General features: G+C 43.1%; 1 protein-coding gene across 9 annotated transcripts in view; it reads left to right on the plus strand.

Moving 5' to 3' along the window:
- RPS6KC1 (ribosomal protein S6 kinase C1) overlaps nt 1–26,541 on the plus strand; it is a 122,523-nt gene that overhangs the window by 724 nt on the left and 95,258 nt on the right. For 2 of the 9 annotated variants that reach the window (XM_039530572.1, XM_039530573.1), the window contains exons 1-3: nt 13,667–13,811; nt 21,811–21,846; nt 25,369–25,489. In XM_039530572.1, coding sequence (XP_039386506.1) covers nt 13,707–13,811; nt 21,811–21,846; nt 25,369–25,489 — 262 coding nt within the window. In that variant the 5' untranslated portion in view covers nt 13,667–13,706. Of the gene's footprint in view, nt 1–793; nt 849–13,178; nt 13,367–13,666; nt 13,812–18,125; nt 18,236–21,810; nt 21,847–23,711; nt 23,792–25,368; nt 25,490–26,541 lie in introns of those variants that run through there. The other 7 variants (XM_039530576.1, XM_039530575.1, XM_039530577.1 and 4 more) reach the window with 7 other exon arrangements.

Here is a 26,541-nt window from a genome sequence, read left to right on the forward strand (position 1 = left end):
TCCAGTAGATTATAAAATAACTAAACAACCTCTGGTCTTATTAGTGTAAGTACTCTGGTGAACTAACCCACAAAAACAAAATGGACAAGCATTTGAAAACAGCATACTTCGTCAGGTCATGGAAACAACATTAGGATAACAGGTTTCAGAGGGGTAGCCGTGTTAGTTTGTAGCAGCAAAAAACTTTGAGTCCTTGTAGTACCTTAGAGGTTAACAAATTGATTTGGGCATAAGCTTTTGTGGGCTATAACCCACTTCGTCAGATGCATGGAGCGGAAAATACAGTAGGCAGGTATAAATACACAGCCTATGAAAAGATGGGAGTTGCTTTACTGAGGGTTGGGGAGAAGAGAGGTGGTCAGAGCTAACAAGGCCAATTCAATTAGGATGGATGTGGCCCATTTTCTGTCTGTTGATATTCACCCCTTCTTGTCAACTGTTGGAAATTACTTTTTGTAGTGATAACCAGGCCAATTCAATCAGGGTAGATGTGGTTCATTCCAACAGTTGACAAGTTGTGAGCATCAACAGAATGTGATAGACCCAGGCCAGTTGGGTATAGCAGAAAGCAGATATACTGGCCACTGGATTAACAGTTTTCTGTTCCCTGACTGACCAGAGCAGGGGCTGCTCCAGGCTAATGAGAACACCGGACTCTACTTAACCTACAAAGAGTCAGGTGAGGCCATTAAGCTAATGTGACCACCTGACTCTAAGGCCCTGCTGATACTATAAAAAGGGCTCACTCCAGTCAGGCAGAAGAGAGCCAGGGAGCCAGAGGAGAGCAAGTGCAGCTGAAGGGCTGGTTAATGAAAACATCCTCAAACCATCATTAAGGGATCCCTAAGGTAAGGGAGAAGCAGGAGAGCTGTGAGGAAGTGGCCCAGGGAAATGTAGTAACTCTGGCTGTGAAAGGTTGGCTGCCAACAGCTGCTCCCATTAGGGTCCCTGGGCCAGAACCTGGAGTAGAGGGCGGGCCCGGGTTCCCCCCAACCCACCACTATAGGAACATCTGGGAGGGGAAGTCAGGCCCCTGTCAGGACAGGAGGCTAAACTGTTCTGAAATAAGTGTCCAGGGACAACAGAGACTGTGGGAGTTCTCTCACCAACCTCCTTGCTGGCCTATGATGAAAAGGGCTCAGTAGACTGTAACCCTGGCCCTAGAGAGAGAAGGGCTACGTGGAGGGTCACAGTGAGCCACTGAGATTAGCATAAACTGCCTAGAAGCGCAGGACCCACGGGGGCAAGGTCAGAGCTCTGCCACAACAGGGAAAACTATTTGTTTTGTAGTGACCCAGCCATTCCCAGTCTTTATTCAAATTAGGCCTGAATAAAGACTGGGAGTGGCTGGGTTACTACAAAAAATAATTTTACCTCCGATATTCACACCTTCTTGTCAACTTTTGAGAATGGGCCATATCCACCCTGATTGAACTGGCCTCATTAGCACTGACCTTCCCTCCCCCTCCCCCCCCCCCAAACTCAGTAAGGCAACTCCTATCTTTTTGTGGGCTGTGTATTTATACCTGCCTACTGTATTTTCCACTCCACGCATCTGATGAAGTGGGTTATAGCCCACGAAAGCTTGTGCCCAAATAAATTTGTTAGTCTCTAAGGTGCCACAAGGAATCCTCATTGTTTGGTTTATTAGGATAACAGCACCTGCAGCTCCACTGGTAAGAGTGATTTAGTCTTATGTTTATAAGAGCTAAAAACAAGAGGGGTGGAAAAAATGGAAAACTGGAATATTCCTTCAATTTCCCAATATACACTCCATTATAGCATCACACTAATGAGGCTAAATTTATAGCTCAAAAGGCACTTTAATTTTAAACCTCTGATTTCAGTGGCTTATATTTCCTCCAAAAAGATCTTGTGGGCAAGCTGTGTCATGCTTTGTCTCCACCTAGCTCTGACACTATTATTTGTGGTGGGATTGGAAGGCTAGTGTTGGTATGACTAATCACCTACTTGTTCCTGTTTGTATGGCAGAAAATGTGGGGTTTAGATTATTGCATTGCAAGAGGACACTTTGGTTTCATAACTTTAGACCTAGCATGTGACAGTCTTTGGTGAATGAGAACTATGCATGTTGCTATGTTTTAGGGAATAACTGAAAAACAATAATGAACAAGTTAAACTGTGTAGTAAACTCAAACTATGTATTTGCCTTAACAAGTTACTTCATTATTGGCTTTTTATATCTGGATGTCTGGAAATACACAATCTCCTCAGGCTCCTTCCATCACTGGTTTCTGGGTTTCCCTCTGTCTTAAAGTCATAGCAAATCTGATGGCTTCCCTTGAATCACATTGGCATGTGCAGTTTCAAAGTTTGTACATATTAGTGTTTAAATACATCATGTGATGTTGACCAAAATCCCACAAGAGTTGAAATGGCTTGATTATGTGGAGGCAAGTAAATGCATTCACACTTTTCTTTTTTCTCTTTCCCTTCTGCTGTCCCTTGTTAATTTCTTGCATAGAACAATGAAATTCATGCAAACAAACTGTTAATTTAACTTTTAGGTTTGAAAGTTGTGGAAACTTGATGAAACTCAAAGTTCTGGTTCCCACAGTGACTTTAATCTAGCTACACTGGGCATATATAGTAATAAATAATTAGACCATGATACAGACTGTAAGATCAAATGTTACTCATGTGCAAGTATGCAAGAGTTGTGGCTGCTGTGATGTTAATACCTTTAAACTTCTGCATTTGTGTTCATTTACTGTCTCAACCATAATGTTGCATTGTCATTTTTCTTACTTATTTATACAACAACATGAGCTGAGACCAGCAAACTGAACAGAGAACATCACTTGAGAAAACAAGATCTCAAATTTTGTCAAACTGCCACTTCCAAATATCCCACTCATCCAATGTAACCCTTTATAAAAGTCAACTCAAGATCTCTGGATCATTTTCTTAAATTCCCAGCAAATACATGTGATAAAGGATAAATTACATGATGAAGCTGAAAACCAGAAAAAAATTTCATAATACAAAATAGAGGGATGTCTATTGGGGAATATTTGTCACCAATACAATGCTCCATATCTAATTTACCCACTACAGGTTTTTTTGTATAGTTGAGACTGGTTGAGAGGTTCACAGTTTTGTGCTTTAACAAAAAGGTTATCCCTCTTTTTTGGCAACTGGCACCTTTTTGACAATCTGGGAAAGGCCAAGGATTGAATGGGCATGGAGGCTGAATTAATATCTCTCACCGCTTCACAGGTGGGTTTAGACCAATTGGCGGAGCTGTGAGCGAAAACTTCTATAGCTAACAGTTTGTAATATTTCACCTTTTTGCTAGCAGTAAATTGCCAGATTTAATAATATCTAGGTAAGAACCCAAGTAGTTACTGCAAAAGGAAAAACAAATATCTACATATCTCTACTAGGATCACACAGAGGAAACATATCTAAGATAGCAAAGAGAAAATATAACTAACATACACCAACAGAACACTTGGGTATTGTACCTTGCAGCCATGATATCACTCAAATCTGCTTCTTACAGTAACTGAACTTTCAAATTCCCTCTTGCCACATGCAGATTCTTTTTGAGACCATATAAAACTCCCAATGGAAAGTTTCATTGGGGTTACCAAGGCAGTGTTAGATGCTATTCCTGGAACTATGGGCCTGCTGCTGTCCTGTAGTTATAAGTTTCCAAAGGACGAGCTGTGACCCAGGGACCTCTTACTGCCAACTACCAAGGGCAGGGGATCTTCTGGGTCTGGTACATTCTAATTCACCAAACGGTGTTGTGTAAAGTCTCAAATAAAAGCTGGTGTCACAGTGATCATCAATATCACTGTAAAATGCATGTATAGATGTTTAAAGAGTAATATGTATGGCCCTACCAAATTCATGGTCCATTTTGGTCAATTTTAGTCTCAGGATTTTAAAAATAGTAAATTTCAGCTATTTAAATCTGAAATTCCACGGTGTTGTAGTTGTAGGGATCCTGACCTAAAAAGGAGTTGTGGGGTGGTCACAAGGTTATTTGGGGGGGAGGGGGAAACGAAGGGGGTGGTACTGCTACCTCTACTTCTGCACTGTTGCGAGTGGCAGTGCTGCCTTCAGAGTTGGGCAGCTGGAGAACAGTGGCAGTGCAGAAGTAAGGGTGGCATGGTATGGTATTGCCATCCTTACTACTTTACTGCTGCTGGCAGGGCGCTGCCTTCAGAGCTGGGCACTTGGCCAACAGCTGCCGCTCTCCGGCCACCCAGTTCTGAAGGCAGTACAGGTGGCAATACCATGACCCCCCCTAAAATAACCGTGTGTGTGTGAGTGAGTCACAACACTCCCTTTTGGGTCAGGACCCTCAATTTTAGAAATGCTGGGCTCACCCATTTGTATAGAATAGGATAAAAGCACACACAAAAGACCAGATTTCACAAGGGGAGACTGGATTTCACATTCCGTGATGTGTTTTTCATGGCTGTGAATTTGGTAGGGCCCTAGGGTGTGTGTGTGTGTGTGTGTGTGTGTATGTATGTGTGTGTGTATATATATATATATATATAATTAGTTAAAATTATGTTCTTAATGTCTGTCTAGGGTCAGGTCACCAGCAAAATAAAAAACATGAACATTTGTTGTCTGACAAAAAAAACCTATCTGGCTGTTGACATGTAAATTTAGTATTTGCTCCTGGGGGAATTCTGTCAAAAAATTAAAAATTCAGTGCACAATATTTCAAAATGCATATTTTATTTGTCAAAATAACACAATATAATCACACCATTTTCAATTAGTTTGGTAATTTATTTCAAAATACCTGTTAGCAAGTATGTCTGTAACAATACAGACCACAAAGATTCAGGAAATTTTTTTTTTTACACAAATAGATTCCTTACTAAGCTTATTAATACAGAACTTTGAGTAATAATTCATTTAAACTACAATATAGAAACTTATTTCCCACTCCCTTCCGAAGCAGGGCAAAGGCTTAGGGGAGTCAGAGGTAGCTGAGGGAGAGCGAAGTAATTGCTGGGAAGGAGCCTGGGAGTGAACCTGGTGTGTTGTTGGGTGTGGGTGGGAGAAGTATGGAACAGGCTGGATTTTTTTTGGGGGGGGGAAGGGGAATTGTAGGGAGTTGGGGAGCCTCCCCTATGCAGACCCTGGCTGACCCATAGCCTCTCCCATTCAGTCAGGCACATCTGCTCCTGTCCCCCTGTGTCCCTGCACTCCTCACTCCCCCATCCCCATGTGGCCCTGCCCCGCCCCCCACTCATCCACCCTCAGTCCCCATGTCTCTCTGCATCCCCACTCCCATTTGGCTCCTGCCTTAGTCTGTCTCCCTCACTAGCACTTCTGAACCTCCCCACAGCAGTCCTGTGTGCCCTGCTCTGTCTGTCTTCCCCCACCCATATCTCCTCACCTGGCCCCACGGGCAGGGTGCTGAGAGGAATGCAGCCGTTCCTCCTAGCTGTCTGCTCTCTATTCTGGTTCCACAGCAGCCCTTGGAGGGTGAAAGGTGAAACTGCAGCACCTCTCCAGCAGAATGCATTTTCTGTGGAGAAAAAAAATCTGCAGGGGAACATGAATTCTGTGTGTGCACAGTGGCACAGAATTCCCCCAGGAGTAAGTACTGTATGGTTCACAATGGGTCTTCTCTCACCAGTCCAAATCAAATGCTAATGAAGGGTTGTAAAAACTTCAAAGCGAGAAAAGTAACAGGAAGAAGTAAACTGGGTTTGGAGGAAGAACCCTATCTTGAGATGCACATCAAAGGTTTGCTCTAGTACATTTGGAGACAGAGAGGACACCCTGTCATCCTTCACCTAAGTAAATGGACAGTGAATTTGCTTCATGAAAAGGGATTTCAACCAGGCTTGGTTGAAAACACTGGAGGGAATTTTGGGTGAGACTTTGTTTCCATTATTCTTGCTCACTATCCTTTGAATCTTTGTTCTTTGACTAATAAACTTATGCTTGTTTTCACTATAAATATATCTAAGTGCTGTGGGGTTATATAAAGAGATGGTCTTGAGTTGAATCTGACCAGCTGGTGTGTACCATTCCTTCAGGCACAGCAGGCCTGGTAATGGTGTGAGTGTCCAGTGGACAAGGAGCTGTCCGGGAATGGTCAGAGGACTTTGGGGTTGGTGTATGTCTCTGTCTGTACAAGTTAACCAGAATACCTTCCAGGACTTTACAGGAGTCAATGTTTGTATTGCCAGAGGCTAGTGGTTTCAAGGAGCTGATCCACAGCAGGCACAGCCAAGGCTCCTTTATGCTAAGGGCTGGTGGTGAGGTGCCTCACAACCCTCAGTACCCCTGGGGAGCATCACACCAGTTCCTCTTCCTTTTTATAGATGTGCTTAATTTCTTTTGAACCGGAATACTGACCAATTAGAATGAGAGAATGGTGTCTGTAAAAGTTCAAATACAGTCTACCAGCTTTTCCTTTTCAAGAAGTCTCTTCAAAAAGTATCTGTCAAAGAATGTCCCTTTCTGACTGAGACTTTCCCATGCCTTAGTAATGGAGGAACTGGAAATGCTGGTACATTTCCAGAGGATTACAAGAGAGCTCTATTATGTACAGTGTTCTGTTTTTAATAACTGAAGGGACAAAACATCTGTTGCAGTGTACTCACATTTTAAAAAGGAGAGGCACTCTTGGTCTATAGCTGGGCTGACTATCTGGATTTAAATAAGCTCCACTTCGGTATTCACCATGGATTAATCCCTGCGGGCTGTAGTTCCAATGGCTTGTGTACGTGCCCTTCCCAAGGTGTTTTTCCAAGGTTAAAAACTACTACATCTTGATGGACTTATGCCGTAAATGTTTGTCTACTCCCTTTATTACAGGGGTCAGCAACCTCCGGCACACGGCTCGCCAGGGTAAGTACCCTGGTGAGCTGGGCCAGTTTGTTTACCTGCCGCGTTGGCAGGTTTGGCCGATCGCGGCTCCCACTGGCCGGAGTTCGCCGTCCCAGGCCAATGGGGGAGGTGGGAAGCCGCAGCCAGCACATCCCTTGCCCATGCCACTTTCCCCCACCCTCATTGGTCTGGGATGGCGAACTCTGGCCAGTGGGAGCCGCGATCGGCCAAACCTGCCAACACGGCAGGTAAACAAACTGGCCCGGCTCACCAGGGTACTTACCCTGGCGAGCCGTATGCCAGAGGTTGCCGACCCCTGCTTTTATTATATGAAAGCCCTCTCAGGCTATGGATTAGAATAGCTGCTGGTTGGGGAGGACACTTGCAGACCATAGTCCATCATGTTAGAAAGTTTGGAGGTTTTTTTGTTTAAAAGGTCTTTATTTTCATCCGCAACCACTTTTTAGCTTTCCGAGTGTCTCTGCAAATGTAATCTGGCTAGCTTCCTGGGGGCAAAATAGGGGAAAGATAGGGAAGATAATTTTTCTGGGCTCAATTTTTTTGTTTCCATCCAGACCTGTAAGAGATTCCTATCTGGCTTAGTTTCTTTTTTTTTCCTTAGACCTTCTTCATTAAGAGGACCCCAAACAGAGGGTCTGCTGCGGGAAGGAATCCTTAGTGATGCAACTAGAGAGTCTGCACAATCTATATAGGAAAGCAATCTTTATCCCAAGACTCCATGGGATGAACTCTAGTCTTTTGGACTGGGGAGCATGTTTATCACTTCCCCAGAACAAGAGCAAATGATCTCTGAGGAGTTCTCTTTGATGCTTGCTTGCCTGAAGTGAACGATTTGCCATCACAGCCTTGTGAATTTATAGTGGACAAGATCTCCCTCTCTCTGAAAAATGACTTTTTCAGTAGAGCAGGTAAGTCTCATGGAAATGCAATTCTCCAGAGATCAGCAAATCTAATTAAAAAATGCTAAAATGACCACTTCTACTGCAGTGAGAAGAAAAGCTCTCCCTCTCCTTAAGAACCAGACCTTCCCACCCTCATTCACATTGAGTAGCACCTTACTCCCTAAAGGCCCATTAACTATACAGAGAGTAAGGTACCACTCTGCACGTGTAAAGGTGGCAGAGTCTGATTATAAGCTGTCCTTTTGTCATAAGGAAATGTTCCCAATGTGGCCAGCCTGGATATGCAGAGCGATTCTGACTTTATAGTCAAAAAGTATAAAAGGACAAAGAATCTCTGCAGTAAATTACCAGCTGTGTAACAGATGAAAATGTTAAGGCCATCTAAAAAGAATAATCAGGAATGGGAAAGGAGGGAAAAGAAATGTTCAAATCTAAAGTAATAGATATTATGATAGTGTCTTATCCCAGTGCTCAAACAGCAAATCACATGTGAATGTGATAAGCATTTGAAAATAAGCAGAACTACACTTAAAAATTCAGAAACAAATCTGACTGATATAGTCATGGAAAAATAACTTAAATATTGTAGTACAGACTTTCATTAAATATTTAAACTGTCAGATGATTGAGAAGATTGTAAGATTCAAGATGCCATGCCATTTTCCTTGAAGAAAAAGCTTGCCTGTTAGCTTCAGAAGAAAGCCTCTTCTCTTTTAAAAAGGAACCTCACTTGGTATTTTTTTGTTTATGGAAGTCTCTGATCTCATATAGATCTTTTGCATAACCTGCTAATGAGACTGGTTTAAAAATAGAATCAACCTGCTACTGCATGCTTTTAATTATAAAAAGAACAGATTATTACTGTTCGTCTAAAGTATTAAATGAACTAAGCTTATTTAGACTCAAATAGTGTACCTCGTTTGTATAAATGTACTGTATCTTGCCACATGTTAGCTTGGTGCTTTACAGACATGCATGAATACAAGAACCATGCCTCAGATTTCTAAACAGAGCACATGCTGAGGATGGTAGGAGGAGAAGGGATGCAATATAAAAGCAACATGATTGAACAGCAGGTAGGCTCTTGTTAATTGCACTCTTTAAAATTGTGGTGTATTTTTGTAATATAGAATAAACAAAGTAAACCATGTCCACTGATGGTAGGACAAGAAGGAATTGGCTTAATCTGCAACAAGGGAGTTTTAGATTAGACATTTTTTCCTAATATTTAACTATAAGGATAGTTAAGCACCAGAATAGGCTTCCAAGGGAGGTTGTAGAATCCACATCAATGGGGGTTTTTAAGAACAAATTTTTAGACAAACACCTGTCAGGGATAGTCTAGGTAGGTAGGAGGTACACTCAGGGTATGTCTACACTACAAAATTAGGTTGATTTAATAGAAGTCTATTTCTTTTTTTTTTTTTAAGAAATCTATTTGATACAGTCGATTGCGTGTCCCCCCCACTAAGCGCATTAAGTCGGCAGTGTGCGTCCACAGTACCGAGGCTAGCGTTGACTTTCGGAGCGTTGCATTGTAGATATCCTGCAGTCTCTGCCACTCATTGGAATTCTGGGTTGAGCTTCCAATGCCTGACGGGTCAAAAACATTCTTGTGGGTGGTTCTGGGTACATGTTGTCAGGCCCTCCTCCTTCCCTCCCTCCCTTTGTGAAAGCAATGGCAAAAAATAGTTTCTCATCTTTTTTTCCTGGGTTACCTGTGCAGACGACATACCATGGCAAGCATGGAGCCCGCTCAGCTCACTGTCACTGTATGTCTCCTGGGTGCTGCTGGCAGACGCGGTTAGGATGACCAGACATTCTGATAAAATCAGGACTGTCCCGGCAATTTGTCCCGATATTTCGCACTCCGTTTTTTTTTTCTCCACCGGCGGCCCCCCCGTCTGTCCCAAATATTTTCTTCCTCTCATCTGGTCACCCTAGTCGCGATACAGCAGCATCCCGTTGCCTTGCCTTGCCGATGGTGCAATACGACTGCTAACCGTTGTCGTTGTCCCTTGGGTGCTCCTGGCCAACCTCAGTTAGGTTGGTCGGGAGTGTCTGGGCAGACATGGGTGCTCCTGGCCAGCCTTGGTGAGGTCGGTCGGGGGAGCCTGGACAAAAATGGGAATGACTCCAGGTCATTCTCTTCAAGTTTCATCTAATGGAGATTCAGTCCTGCCTGCAATATCATGCCAGCTAGAGGCTTCTGCCTCAGGCTGCTCTCCCAGTCGGCAGCACCGTGCGGTCACACCTACCCCAGCCTACCGCTTGCTCCCATGGCTCATGAAGCCTGGGCAGTAGTAAGGAGCTGTTCAACTATAGGCTGAGCAAGTGCAGAATGGTGGTAGAATGTGCCTTTGGACGTTTAAAAGCTCACTGGTGCAGTTTACTGACTCGGTTAGACCTCAGTGAAACCAATATTCCCATCGTTATTACTACTTGCTGTGAGAGAGTAAGGGGGAGACGTTTATGGCAGGGTGGGAGGTTGAAGCAAATCGCCAGGCCGCTGATTACGTGCAGCCAGACACTGGAGCGGTTAGAAGAGCCCAGCAGGTCACGCTGCGCATCAGAGAAGCTTTGAAAACCAGTTTCATGACTGGCCAGGCTACGGTGTGCAAGTTCTGTTTGTTTCTCCTTGATGAAAACCCGACCTCTTGGTTCACTCTACTTCCCTGTAAGCCAACCACCCTCCCACCCCCCTTTGATCTCTGCTTGCAGAGCCAATAAAATCATTGTTGTTTCAAATTCATGCATTCTTTATTAATTTGTCACACAAATGGAGGGATAACTGCAGGGTAGCCCGGGAGGGGTGGGGGAGGAGGGAAGCACAGGGGTGGGGTTGTTCTAGGGGCACCCCCTAGAACGGCATGCAGCTCATCATAAAAGTGGCATGTCTGGGGCTCTGACCCGGAGTGGCCATTTGCCTCTCTGGTTCTTTTGGTAGGCTTGCCTACGCTCCTTAATTTTCACATGGCACTGCTGCAGATCCCTGTTATAACCTCTGTCCTTCATGCCCTTGGAGATTTTTTTTTTTTTTTTCAAATATTCTGGCATTTCGTCTTTTGGAACTGAGTTCGGATAGCATGGATTCATCTCCCCATACAGCGATCAGATGCAGTACCTCCTGTTCAGTCCATGCTGGAGCTCTTTTGCAATTCTGGGACTCTATGGTCACCTGTGCTGATCAGCTTGCCACACTGGCCAAACAGGAAATGAAATTCAAAAGTTCACAGGGCTTTTCCTGTCTATCTGGCCAGTGCATCTGAGTTGAGAGTGCTGTTCAGAGTGGTCACAATGGAGTACTCTGGGATAGCTCCTGGAGGCCAATACCATTGATTGCATCCACGCTACCCCAAATTCAACCCAGCAGAGTTGATTTCAGCACTAATCCCCTTGTGGGGGAGGAGTACAGAAATCAAACCTCCCGGGCGGCACCGGGCCCAGCCGCTCGGCGGCAGCCGGCCGGCACCAGGGCCCAGCCGCTCGGCGGCAGCCGCTCGGCCCGACTCCCCGGGCCGACGCTGGGCTGGAGGGAGCCGCGGTCTGGGACAGGGAGCTGCTGAGCCAGCCGCACCTCCCCTCCCCCTCCACGCCCCAGCTTACCTGCTGGCTGCCTCCATGCTGCTTGTTCAGGCTTCCCGTGAACATCTGATTCGCGGGAAGCAGGGGAGGGGGAGGAGAAGGGGGCGGAGCAGGAGAGGAGCGGGAAGTGAGTTTGGGCCGGAACTTTTGTTAAATTTAGCAGCCCTTAACAACCGGTTCTAAAATGGCTGCTAAATTTAACAACGGGTTCGCGCGAACCCGTGCGAACCGGCTGCAGCTCACCCCTGCCTTTAAGTTGACAAAAAGGGTTTCATCATGTGGATGGGTGCAGAGTTAAATTGATCTAATGCTGCTAACTTGGACCTAAACTTGTAGTGTAGACCAGGGCTTAGTCCTGCTTAGTGCAGGGAGCTAGACTAGATGACCTCTTGGGTTCCTTCCCTTCCTACACTTTTATGATTCTGTGAAAGAGAATGTCAGTGGTATGGATTGCTTTGTGAAGATTTTCCTTTATATGAAGATAGTCTCTTCAATATATGCAAGTACCTAGATTTAAAATGTATTAGGATTCTATGCTGCATATTTTGTTTCTGACCAAAACCGGGCAACCTATTGGTACAGTACCAATGACTATCAGCAAATCCTGAAGATTTCAGTTAACACTTAACCTTTGCTTGCTTACCTCAGTACATAATTGTATTCCCTCCAAAAACCTGTGCAAAAGTCTTTGTTTTGCTAGCTTTCTTTAAAAGGTTACAAGATTATATGGAAATCTGAGAAACTAATGCAACATGGATTTCAAGTCTGTGTGACCAGTCTTCTAGGGAAGACTTTTTACTATATGCAAAGGAAAACAGGCATTTAAATCTGGAATCCATTCCTCAAATCCCTGCAGAGAGAAAAGATTTTATAATATATCCCAAGTCAATCCGTATAATACATCCAAATTTGTATCACTTGCCTTTGTACTATTTGCACCAGTAGTGTACTCCAAGCTAAAGACACCAGTCACCCGCCTCTGCCTGCAGTTCAAAGGTTACTTCTGTCTGTACTCCCTTTTGTCCCCAGTGGGGTGGACAATGTTCCAAGCATGTATGTTTAACCCCCAAAGTTACCATGGCCAGCTAATATTTTCTTAAACATGATATGCACCTTGTCCACAATAAGAGCAAAACATGGTGCACTGTAGATGCTAAAGCCTGGTGGGTGTGTGGGTGAAAACTTTATTAACATGTTTTTAAACCTCACTTAACACCTAGCACAGTCAAAGACAGTCATATCTAAACAAGCCCCAGGACTTTGTTTATATCAGAACTGTGCCTATATTAGGAAAATGGGTTTGTGTAGTAAGGCTAATTAAAAAAACAGACTAAACATTCATAGAATATCAGGGTTGGAAGGGACCTCAGGAAGTCATTTAGTCTCAGCCCTTACTCAAAGTAGGACCAAGCTCCAGACAGATTTTTTTACCCCAGTTCCCTAAATGGCCCCTCTCAAGGATTGAATTAACAATCCTAGCTTTAAGCAGGCTAGTGCTCAAACTACTGAGCTATCCTTCCCATTACAAAGTCCAGACAGGATCTAGTTGCTAAGGTGTTTAGAAACATTCTAATTAAATGTAAGTAAACATTTAAATCATGCCTGCGCTATATTTGTTTTTAAAGCGCGGTTTAACTGCCAATTAACTAAAGATAAACAGAACTCTAATGAAAACAAACCCTAAAATGCCACTGGTTTTCCCATGGTAGAAAAAACTGTCTCCCTAAAGTGCTTATCTCACATCCGCCCTCCAGGACGTTTAACGAGCCGATACTTGTAACGTGCTTTAGATGCAAGATGCTAACGAAACGAAGTACGAACACCATTGTTCCCGACCAAGTAGCTACACGCTCCAGCGCCGCAGCTGTTCCATGTTGCACGGGCCCTGTGAACGCGCCTCACTCTCATAGCGGGCCGGGCTGGGCCGGCTCGGCACCGCAGCAGCTGCTCAGGGCGAAGCCACCTTTGTGGTTTTGAAAGCTGTCTAAGGAGCGGGGCTGCTGCCGCTGTCCGAGCCGGTGGGTTCAAGGCCGCTGGCTCGGGACTTCACAGCAATGCTAGGGGTGGTGCGGGCGGCTCGCTGAAATGGAGCAAAACGCTCTGTCCCCACAGGTCACAGCTACTGTCAGATCCTGCCTTGCAACCCAGCCTCCCCGGCTGTGTGCTGCACGCCTGGTGCGGCTCCGGATTGGGGTTCGGTGGGGGTGGGGCGCGCCTGGCCTCCGGCAGCCTCCCCAGGGAGAAGCCGGGCGGGGAGGGGAGTTTCTCGGAGCTGCTTCCGCCTCCAGCTGAGGCCTGACCCGGGAGTGGATCGCAGCGGCTCTGCGCGGCGGGCGCGGCGGCGGCGGCGGGGCCAGCATGAGCGGCCCCCGAGAGCTAGCGGGGGAGCTGGCCCGGTTCTACACGGTCACCGAGCCCCAGCGCCACCCCCGGGGATACACCGTGTATAAGGTCACCGCACGGGTGAGTCCGCGGCGGCAGGGACCTGGACAGCTCCGGTCTTAGCGGATCGCTCCCAAAGGGTCGAGAGCATCCCTTCCCCCCGCCCCCCATCCTCGAGCTGCCCCTGTGAATGGGGGGGAAACAGAGAGCATCCCTCTCCCCACCCAATCCCCGACCTCCCCCTGTGAATGGGGGGAACAGAGAGCATCCCTCTCCCCACCCAATCCCCGACCTCCCCCTGTGAATGGGGGGAACAGAGAGCATCCCTCTCCCCACCCAATCCCTGACCTCCCCCTGTGAATGGGGGGAACAGAGAGCATCCCTCTCCCCACCCAATCCCCGACCTCCCCCTGTGAATGGGGGGGGGCAGAGAGCATCCCTCTCCCCACCCAATCCCCGACCTCCCCCTGTGAATGGGGGGGGGGGCAGAGAGCAGCTGTCTCCGCCTCCCCCCATCTGCCCCTGTGAATGGGGAGTGGGGAACAGAGAGCATCCCTCCCCGCCAATCCTGGACTTGCCCTTGTGAATGGGGGGGAGGGGGGGCAGGGAACAGCGAGCAGCTCTCTCTTCCCGCAATCCCAGACCTGCTTCTGTGAATGTAGCTCTGGGCAGAAAGCATCCACCCTATCACAGAGCTTCTCCCAGGGGAGGGCCCAGGGCCCAGATGAAGCTTCTCAGACCTGCCCTTGTGCAAGGAAGGGTGTGGGTGGCTAGAGCTGAGATCATCCCTATTCCTTATCCTAGACTTGCATCTATGGGGGGGGGGGGGGTCATCAAAGAGCATACCCACCTTACTACCTCCTGCCTCCTATCTGTTCCCAAATGAGAGGAGGATGAGAGAGAGAACATCTTCCCTTCACTTCACCCATCTACCTGTCCAGATGTGGGACAGGTTCTTAGCATCCCCAGCACACCAGTCCAGCTTCATTCCGATCTGCTGCAAGTCTCACATGTAACGGGGATGGATGGGTGAGGAGAGGAGATGGGAGGAATGAATGAATGAGTCCTCTTCATAAGGAAGTTTGCTTTACAGTGTCTTTGTCTGTCAGGGGATTGGGAGAAGATGATTTTGATATGTCAGTGAGACATTTAAAATTTGATACTTGCTGTAACTCAGCCTATATTGCCTCCACTTTGCTGTATACTCATCTTAATATTTTCATAAGTATTAACTCAAGGATTTGAGTCCACTTCAGTAATATTCCACCCATGCAGATTATCCCAACAGTTTAAAACCCTGAAACTAGAGAATGCCCTATCCAGCCTAGAGAACATTGCCTCATGCTCTTCTGGTTTTACTAGGCCACTAGATACCCAGGCCTGCTGTGTCTCAAGCTCTGGTACTTTGAATGAAGGTGGTTTTTATTTTATTTAAAACAAACAAACAAAAAAAAAGCTTGGTCCACTGAGGGTCAGACTTCAGCAGATGTTTTCAAAACAAGTCTTCATATGACAGCCCCTGCCTCTTCCAAATGAATGAGAGACTGCAGGTCTGCTTAACGTTTCCTCAGTGGCACTTGAAGCTGATTAATTTAGTTTGAATTTCTCTATCCTGTAATTATTTTAAAAAGTAAAGCTAGAGGGAAGGCTCTGTTTGGATAAATGTCTCCGAAGTGTAAGCTACACAAGACCAGTGCTTAATTTATAATGAAAGAGGTGCTGGGACTCAAGCAATTTTTTTACTCTAATAACCGAACTGCAAAGCCCAGAGATGCCGGGGCTATGAACTGCCTAGCTCAGAGGTGCTAAGCCCTGGCACAAATTAAGCACTGCACAAGGCCAAATGTGCTGGTGTTGCAAAAAGCATTAAATACCTTCATAAGTGTACTTGCCCTAACCTGACAGACTGGTAACCTGAATGTTTGGACTCTAGTGTATATGCAGTAATTATTGATTTTGTGTGTTGTGATTTGTACATCATCTGTCAGAAGCTATGAGACAGTGTTGGTGTCTATTGTTGAGTTTCTGACTTACACAGGTGTTTTGATAGCATCTTAAGTCTGGTAATGTAATGCTGCTTAGTGACAGAAAATAGTTGTTCTGTCTGATGGAACTGTTAACGCTGCGCTATAAGTTGTTAGCTGCCTTAAAACTGCAATAGTGGACCAGTCCAGAAGTCCATCTAACACAGGATCCTGTACCTGACAGAGGCCAGAATCACGGTTCTGAGGAAGATGCAAGAAGCACTGGAATGGACAGATAGGGAGTAAGAGTGGGATCCACAAAGGGTCTTAGGTGTTGCAACGTGAGTGGCATGGCACCTAACTTTTAGGTGCCTAGAAAATCACAGGAACAACACTATGACCTGCAAAACCTCAGTTCGGCATCTAGGCTCCTATACACTGCGGGGGAGGGGGGATGGGGGGAAGGTGTCTTAGAACAGGATCCAGAAAGCCAGCGCATTAGGCGGTGAGCTGCCTGAGCTAGCAATGAGAGGGGCATATCTTAAGCCCTGTTCCCTCCCAGAGATAGGTACCTAAGTCCAGCCTACAGCGAGGTGCCTCTCTCTGCATAGTGCTCCGTGAATGGGAACCCCTCTCTGGGAGTCAGATAGCTTATGCAATAAGACATTTCTTGTCTGAATGAGTTAGACTCCTGTCTTGCTGTACACAACATGGCCAGAGGAGACAGTGCCCAGTTCAAGCACTCACCTGTGATGGGGATGACAGGCTCAATTCTGTCCTGTCTGACCAAGAGGGAGACAGGATTTGAACATAGGTCTCCTACTTCTCAGAACACTGTTCTAACCAGTTAGCTATGGCATATTCTGATGTTGAGTACCTTCAATCTTTCCTGTTGAAGCTAATCCACTGCGGAATAATAATGAAGAGCAACTGAAGCAGGGGGACTGGACTCTAGGTCTTCCATCTCCTGGCTTAGTGTCCTAAACACTGGACTACATAGTAATTTTCTCTCTCCCTGTGGCCCAGTGACTGTTTAGTCACTGAGGAATATCAGTGGAACTAATTACAGAGCAAGGTATTACTCAATCTGAGTGAGGCAGCAGAATTGCCCTAGTAGAAGGGGAGGATGGTCTTTCGTTGGAAGCAAAAAACTGGAAATTAGGAGACCTGGTTTCTGTTCCTAGTTTTGCCAAAGGCTTCTTGGGTCCCCTTGGGCAAGCCTCTTACCTTCTTTGTACCTCTACCCTCTTTTTTCATAAATGGGAATAATGTTGCATAGCAGTGGGTGGGAGGGTCTTGTGAGTTCAGTTCATTCGTTTTGAGATTCTCAGATAGGAAGTGTTATAGAAGTTTTATTGAAGTGACGTGTCCTTTCACAATCACCGTTGCTGTAAATTTTCTGCCTGTGCGAGCTGTCCATATTTGCACATACCCTCTCTTTATATAAAGAGGAGGATCTAAAAAGTTATCTGTAGAGTGTAGATATATAAATAAACATAGCTCTCAGGCTGTTTGTCTCCTTGTCCGTTTTCTGCATTAACTGTATGATCATAGACAACTTGAATATTTTGTTCTAGATATGATACATTATTCCATCATAGGATAATGTAAGATGTTTAAACACTAATTAAAGTGAAATAAAAACATGGTGTTTTTTTATTGAGTTAGTGAGAAAAACACTTTCCCCCTGTAGGTTCAGTGCTAAAGAAGCTTGTCATGGGACAGAGGCATGGAAGATAGGGCATTTAGTTTTTCCACATCTCATCCTGATGAACTCCGTTCACAGGCTTAGTCCAAGAGGTCAATATAGTGGTTTAATTTCATCAGTGGAACTGAAAGCAATGCCCCTTTATCTAGGAGAATAGAACCCAGTCTTGTATTTATCTTAGTTCTAATTCTTCACTGATTTTTGTATTCTGTGTTGTTTATATTCATTTGAAATACAGCATCACACAGCTGTAGTATATGTGCTGAATTCTCCAAATCGGAAAGAAAGTTGTATTTAAGTCATGGGGAATGTCAACATTTTTATCAGGTCCCTGAAGTTGCAGGTTTTCAGCTTCTGCTCCAAGTGACATGTAGCAGGGTCACACAATTTGCTGATGGACAGAGTAATTCAGATTTTTCTTAATTTAAAAACCCAGAATATTAGTTCTTCAAAGTATTTTAATACCTTATAGCCCAGAGGTGATAAAATATTATTCATTGTGCCCAAACATTGTGCTTGGGATTTCACAAACACAGAAATGTTCACAGCTCTTGCCTCTAAGGGCTTATACTCTAATTGGACATGTAGTAATAACTGGGCTGGGGGTAAAAACTTGACAATGGAGAATATTAAAAGAAGCTGTTCAAAACTATGTAACAATATTTTGTTTAAGGCAGTTGTCTGACCCTACCACTTTTTGTTTTCTCCCTCCCATCCCTGCAGTTGGCTGGCTCCATGGTTGATATGACATCACTACCACAGTGCTTGCTGGGGCTGTGTCACTCATACCGTGAACTGGTGATCTGCAGCTTTGGGCGACTGCCTGGAAAAAAGTAAGGTTGACCTGCCCAGTGTACTGAATACCCCTCTTATGCTAGCTATTTCGGGTATTCAGCACATTCTACTAAAGATCTCCGATTTCTTTTGATTCCGTATTTGTGAATCATCTGTAAAACTGGTTTAATGGGTTAAGAGAAATTTATTGTCAAATATAAAATATCACTTTAATATTCATGAGTAGGAGAGTTGCATGTTGAAAGTGTCCTGAACGTCTAAACCAAATGCACAGGTCTCATTGGAGACTTTTCTGAATGCTAAGCTGGGCCAACTTTGGAAACTTTTTTCTTAAGGTCTGTCCTTAGGAGATGATTTTAAAAGAAAGCTAGTTTAACAGTGTGGAAGGCCTGAAAAAATTCCTTTTATTTTTTAGCAAGGCTGGCACAATGTGGAAACTGTATGTGAGATGTGAATTCTACATAATATATTTAAACTTTTGTACCGTGAAAGACATTACATGCATCTGCAAAGTTAGAGAAGCATTACAGTTCCTGTGTTCATTTCCAACAGTCCAAGAAAAGATAAGAAAGGATTTAAAAAAAAAGAGGCATCACAAAAGGATAGTATCCAATGTAGTATTACAAGAGATTTAAAAAATTAGTTTATTATTAAAAAAAATTGATATTTATTAATGCTGAATGTCTGCAGAGCAGACAAAAACATTGGGTACTCTGACCATCTTGTTAAGTAACAAAGGGAGATCCCTATGGTCCTGTTTTATGATTGTTGTTTCCAGAACGTACAGTATCAGTTATACATTGATCAGTTTGTATATGCATGTTTGCCATCTTTTGATATCCTATTGATTTTTGTGGAGGAAAGCTGCTTCCATTAAGGGTTTACAAACAATGCTGATTGCCTTATTCCACTCTAAGATTTTTCTGTGCAATTTTTTTATCTTCCTAGAGCTTGAGATTTATGGGGTTGTTAACCCATGTTCTCACATGCCAACTATCTGAATTGATGATAGGATTGATTAAAGTGAAAGAACTCTGTAGAGGTTTCTGGCCTGTGTTGACTTTCATGAAAAGGCTATGGAGAACAAATTAGTTCAGCATATAAATAAATAGTTACACGTCTACCCCGATATAACGCAACCTGACATAGCGCGGTAAAGCAGCACTCTGGGGGGGCGGGGCTGTGCACTCCGGCGGATCAAAGCAAGTTCAATATAACATGGTTTCACCTATAACGCAGTAAGATTTGTTTGGCTCCTGAGGACAGCGTTATATTGGGGTAGAGGTGTACTATACAATGACTAGCAGATGGAACTGAGTGATAGATATGGAAGACAGTGTAATCTGCAGAAGAAGGGACTGTGAAACATCTGGGTCCTATTCCTGACTCTCTCACTAGCTTGTTGTATAATAATAATTGGAGACATACCTATCTCATAGAGCTGGAAGGGACCTTGAAAGGTCATTGAGTCCAGCCCTCTGCCTTCACTAGGAGGACTAAGTACTGATTTTGCCTCAGATCCCTAAGCGGCCCCCTCAAGGATTGAACTCACAACGCTGGGTTTAGTAGGCCAATGCTCAAACCACTGAGCTATCCTTCCCCTGATGGCATGCATTGCTCTAGGTCTCCCTTTACCCATTTGAGTAACTTATCTACTGTAACCTCACAAAACTTTTGCAGGGCTTTACTGAAAGGTGAACTGCAAAATAAAAAAGTTTATGCCATTTACTGTTCCTTTTGTGATGTGTAAAGATTGTTTAAGTTGCCGCCATGCACCTCTCCACATGGTCTGCCTATAAAGTGTTCTAAAAGTCTCACCAGGGAGAGAGTAGAAACTCTTTACTGAACTAGCTATATGGACTTTGCTATAGACAGAAACAAAGATGAAAGTAGAGTGAAAAAGAAGAGCTGAAACATAACTGTGGTAAAGAGGCAAGTAGGCCTTCAGACTAATCACAGCAAGGGAAAAAGTGAGTAAAGTTTTGTCAATTGTAGGCAAAACTGGCACAGGAGAGTTTTAAGGTGCAATTTGAATGAAGTGAATTTCAGGTTGATTGGGTAGAATAATGGAAAAATAACCCTTTTCTCCTCAGTCTAGACCCTCCAGAAACCACGTTGAGGATGAATGGGAACACTACAGTGAGGTTGGGCCAGCGGCAGCTCCAGGCACCAGCACACCAAGCGTGTGCCTGGGGCGGCAAGCCATGGGGGGCGGCCTGCCGGTCCCTGCGAGGGCGGCAGTCAGGCAACCTTCGGCAGCTTGCCTGCGGCAGGTCCACCGGTCCTGTGGATTCAGCGGCGGGTACGCCGAATCCGCGGGACTGGGGACCTCCCGCAGGCAAGCCACCGAAGGCTGCCTGACTGTCGTGCTCGGGCAGCAAAAAAGCTAGAGCCGCCCCTGGGTTGGGCAGTAGGCTGAAGTTAGGGAAAAATGGAGGAACAAGTCACAGAGATTCTTGAAAACCATAAGGAAAATTTAGAAGAGTAAATCTAATAAAACTGGGTGGCGGGCTGGGAGATGAGAACAGTCTGGCTACAGCACTGTGGACCCTCCATGTAGGTTAGAGGAGCCGTTTTCAGGTGGCCTATGGTCTGGAGCACTCCTGAGTAGTGTACTTTACCTCTGAGACAGAAACAACACTGCAGTTCAGGGCTTGTCTTACACACAAGCAAACCAAATTAAGTCTGCTTTAATTCCCACCTTTAAGTATCTTAGTGCATGTCAGTGTATGGACAGTCTTATTTCGAATGAAATTGTCCATACACTGATTTACGGCGTGAATCAAAGCTGACTTAGTTTGGTTTGCATGTGTGCAGACAAGCCTTCAGTCTGAGCAATGGGCTTTATTGCTATTTGTAAATCCAATGCAGAACTCAGGCATTCTAGAGGCTCTCTTGACCAATATAATATATATTTCTTCTTTAAAAACACCAAAACCATCTTTGCCCTGTGCTGCCATACCTGTCTGTCTTTATCTGGTATTTCTTTGGGGCAAAGTCAGTGTGATCAAATGTGCAGAAAACACCAACATGTGATAGGTAGCAAATACACATGAGGACAAAATCAAAATGAAAAGTGATCTGTAGAGAACTGAGCAGTGGGGGCTGTGGGTAGCATGGGGAGATTTTGTCCTAAAAAATACAAAACCCACCCAGGCTGAGGTTGTGTGCAATCTGGATTCAAAATGGGTAGCTGTAACTAAGCCATACCTATTACATTAATGTTACTTTCCTCTTATATTTCTAAGAACGATTCCTTCAGGAAAGAATTGGAAGAATGATGGGAAGATGGTCTATATGTGCCCCAGTTCTAAGTGGTCCCTAATAAGATGTAGCCCCTAGAAGAGGGCATAAGTTTATCTATTTTGTAATATATTTGCTAGTTTCTAACATGGCAATTAGCTTTGTTACTAAATACTTTGTCTCTTGTTCTATTTTGTATTTTCATAGGTTGAACTTCACTAAACTAACTTAAAACTGCTGAATGCAAATTGAAAAAGATATACACCTTCTGTGTGGTTTCTTTTTATCAGCAACAGATCACAGTATGTTCCTCTTTTAACTCTGCAAACAGAAATTCAGACACTGATCAGGTTTTTGTTTTGTTTTTCAGATTGTTTCAAGAAGAAATCCAGAGGAAGTCCAGGAGGTAACGCATTTACATTTGTGAAAGTTTTATTTCATGTTCTCATTACTAATTTTTGAAGTATCTTTTTTACTTAATTTAGTCATTCCTGTGTGTTTTGTCAAAGAAATGAAGCAAACCTTTTTTGTGTCCATCTGTCTTTTGTCTTAATAATTCAAAACCGAATAGCTAAGGTAGCATATTACAACTTCGCCGTCAGTGATGAGCTGGGGGGAGATTAAGAACCACACCTCGTCCCTCTGATTTTGGATGGCACTTCAGATTCTTAAACCTTGGGTTGAGTGCTGTACCCATCTTTAGAAATCTCACATTGGTATCTTCTTTGCCTTTCATCAAATCTGCAGCAAAAGTGTTCTTAAAACGAACAACATGTGCTGAGTCATCATCTGAGACTACTATAACATGAAATATATGGCAGAATGTGGGTAAAACAGAGCCAGAGACATACAATTCTCCCCCAAGGAGTTCAGTCACAAATTTAATTAAGCATTATTTTTTTTAACGAGCATCATCAGCATGGAAGCATGTCCTCCAGAATGGTGACCGAAGCATGAAGGACCATATGAATGTTTAGCATATCTGGCACGTAAATACCTTGCAGTGCTGGCTACAAAAGTTCCATGTGAACGCCTTTTCTCACTTTCAGGTGACATTGTAAATAAGAAGTTGGCAACGTTATCTCCCGTAAATGTAAACAAACTTGTTTGTCTTAGCAATTGGCTGAACAAGAAGTGGTACTGAGGCTCTAAAGTTTTACAATGTTTTCTTTTTGAGTGCAGTTATCTAACCAAAAAAATCTACATTTGTAAGTTGCACTTTCACGATAAAGAGATTGCACTACAGTACTTGTATGAGGTGTATTGAAAAATACTATTTTGTTTACAAATATTTGCACTGTAAAAATAATCAAAAATAATATAAAGTGAGCACTGTACACTTTTTATTGTGTGTTGTAATTGAAAACAATATATTTGAAATGTAGAAAAACATCCAAAAATATTTAATACATTTCAATTGGTATTCTATTGTTTAACAGTGTGATTAAAACTGCAATTAATCGTGATTAATTTTTTTTGAGTTAATCACATGAGTTAACTGTGATTAATTGACACCCCTAGTTTAAAATCCTGCTTTTTCTCTAAAAGCCAGTTGTTGTGGAACTTCATACAGTGTAAGTTCTTATGTACGCTCTGGATTTTCTGTGTAGTTTTTTGCTTGGTTTCTCTCATATGTTTTTAATAGGACGTCTTCCTGAATATGAGCTCTGGCTGAAATTTTTTCTTCGGGAGTCCTACTTTTATTGTTGACTATCTTAAAAATAGTCTATACAAAATTTAGTGAATGGGTGGCTCCTGAGTAGATCTTAGTTTTCAGATGCTAGAGTTGGGATCACTTTTAGCTATTATTGATGTTATAACTGAAAATTTAAGCACAGTGCACACAAGCCTGTCTAGCAGCCAGGTATGCACCCAACCTCCATCAGGAGCTTTTCTATCAGATTTTTATCCCACAAAAGAGAGAGATTTATGTACAGTCATTGAAGGACTATAGGCAGCTGCTCTTCTATCGTCTCCCCCTAATAGGGTCTATACTTATCACCATTAATCATTTTTAAAACCCTAGAAAATAAATGCACCTACTTTGTTGTGAAGCAGTTAGGCATGTAGCACCCCTGACGCAAACCCAGAAAAGTTGAGCCAGTTTACAATACATATTTCCTCCACTCATAACATTAACATTGCTACAACTACTGCTGTTCATGGGCCATCCTCCGCAGCCTTCAGTCTGCTTCCCTCACCTTGCAGCCTTCCATCTCTCCTTTTAACAGCCCTTCTGGACGTAATCCTTTACCTTCTCCCAGCACAACCAACTCCTACATCAAGCACCTCCATCTACTACTGTGGGGAGAGGGAGGGGAGATAATCGGGTGTGCAGAAGGACTAAAGAGGTAATGGTAACTCTGTGTGTGTGTCCGGCTCAGGTGGAGAAACCAATGTTTATTGTGGACAGAAGGAGTGAAAAACAGTTACTAGTGCTCAAATTATTTTAACCATGACAAACAGTCTATCACATCAGAACTATTTAGGCTTCGCAGAATTAGATATATAAAAATATATATTATCAGTGCTTAAGCATTTTTTCTCTTTTTACATTTGCAGAAATTATGGGGAGTGTTAACAATTATTTAATGACAATAGACATAGAGACTCAAAATTAAAGCTTTATAAATGATTAAAACACAAGTGGTCAACATCACATGTCAAAATATACAAAGTGAATATCCTTAAATCAAATCATACCTGTTTTTGCTATTCATTTTTTAGTCTAGCTCACTGGATTTTGACTCTACATTTTCAAGCAGCATTTTTCTTACTTTGCCTATCTGTAAATTTTGATTATTATTGGTGGAAATATTTTTTCATCGGTTTATGTGTGTATGGTATAATTGTTTACTGACATTTACCTTTAAAAATCTGATCCTTCCAAGCCTAACTATAACAACTAACAATGTATTCACACTCTCACCAAATACCCTTTACTGCACTTCTCTAGTCCTCAGATTGCAGTTTGTATCCACTCTCCAAATCAGATTCCTCTCCAGCATATATCCGAATGGGAACCTTGTTAGCTTTGCTGAGGTAGCATCCTCGAGAGGCGTCATTTCCCTGAGCTTGTCAGGGGATGACAGGGTAACCTTGAATCCTTTGCTTTGCAAGGTGTTTTAGATGTATTAATTCTCTCCTCTTGGCTAGTGTGAGATCACTTGCATCAGTGAAAAACAATATTTTGTTAGAGTGAAACTGGATCTTGTGCTTTTTTTCCCCCTGCAATCCTTTAGTATACTATCCCAGTGCCAACATTCCTATAATTTAATGATCATGGACTTTTTCATTTTCTTGAGCAGTTTTATGTGGTGGTTCTGGGATTATATATAAAACAGTGCTCATCAGCCACCCTATCAAATTTGACACCTTTTGTGGTAGCTTGGATTGGGCACTCAAAAACTTGAGGCATCCATAATTATTAGTCACTTCTGAAAATTTAGGCCAGGGAATCCTCTGCCTCAGGAAGTCCTAGATTCCTTGCTTTGTTCTCCTGAGACCTGACAACTACAAAGAGCGTGCCTACACTACTAACTTTTGCTGGCACAAGTTCGCTGGCATAAAGACACTGCAGTTTGTTTATCGCTTGTGCACTTGCATACTTGGCTCCTTGCGGTGGTGCTGCATGCACTCACCAGAGGCGCTTGTATCAGCGCACAATGCAGTGCGCCATAGGTAGGTTTTACTGCCTAATTTTTTCCCCTATGGAGAAACTTGCTAAGCTAGCTGTTAAAAGAAACCACTAACAGTACTGATTAGAATCTGTTTAGCGTCTTGCTTTTTTTTAGTTTGTTGGCAACTCTTTTTGGATGACATAGTGCAATTATGATAAACTGCTCTCGCTTTCAGCCACACTTAGCAACAGTTACCCCAATGTGAACTATTAAACTCATTCATGCTTTTTTCCCCCTTTCTGCTTCAGATAGTCGTTTGGAAAAGATACAGTGACTTTAAGAAACTGCACAAAGATCTCTGGCAAATTCATAAAAACGTATACAAGCATACAGAATTGTTTCCGCCTTTTGCCAAAGCTATAGTATTTGGTAAGCACACCTTCTTTTTGAATTGCTAAAACTGTTTGGTATTAGGTAACGAGTCATAAATACATCTCATTCTGGAGCTGCCAGCCACGCCTTTATACATGCTACTGCTAAAACTTATTTTGGTTTTAATAGTCAACTCCTTGTCTCATTATGAGAATCTTAATGAGATATGGGTGAATCACAGTTCCGTGGTTTTAAAGTTATTGACTTGTACTGAAGGTATCAAAATAACGTAGACTGTATGCTCTTATTTGCTTTCAGTTAAAGAACTATATGCTTTGAATGTTTATGGATGTACGTTACACTTTAAAGGCATAAAAACATGAGGTCCCTGTTCTGAGGCGTTTGCAATCTATAACTAATATTGGCTATGTGACTAACACTTGTATACTGTTGGCTACAAAACAAAATAATTACACTTGTTCTTACACCAAAAATATGGTTGTAATTTTTAATAATCATTTTATATTAAATTATTAAATTATTTAGTGAAGGAAAGGATTTTTGCCTCTTAGGAAATGTAATCTACATTCCCAGTTTTATCTAATTATGTTTTTGACATCACAATTATATTAGAGCAACTGGTTATTGCATCAGAGGATTATAACTTTAGGTGGGAAATAAGTAGAAAGAACTAACTAGCTCTTAGGAACACAGATCTTTATATTATTGTCCTTAGTAATAAAAATGAGAAGAGGAAACGCTCCAGAAAATGTGAGTTAAGTAGAAACTGTTTATAAATGTGTTTCCTTGAAGAATTATTTTTATAAGAAGAATTTGAGAATTAACTTTTGACATAGGTGATCAAGCTTTAAAAGTGAAATCAAATGGACTTCTAATAAAGTGGAACAACTCCAGGTATTGGAGGTTGTATTGGATCAAACAACATAATTATAATAAATCCAAAAAAAGTTGAAAACTGTTACTCCCAACAAGAAATGTAATGTTAAGATTTTAAAGTGGATTAATGTGCTCCATTTTAAGGAGAAATGGGTTTGTCCTGGGTGTCTTCCTCAGTGTAGAATTGCTTGTGTTTTTTGTCATAACCTTAA

This window comes from Mauremys reevesii, linkage group 3, assembly GCF_016161935.1.
Source record: "Mauremys reevesii isolate NIE-2019 linkage group 3, ASM1616193v1, whole genome shotgun sequence".
Classification (NCBI taxonomy): Eukaryota; Metazoa; Chordata; order Testudines; family Geoemydidae; genus Mauremys; species Mauremys reevesii.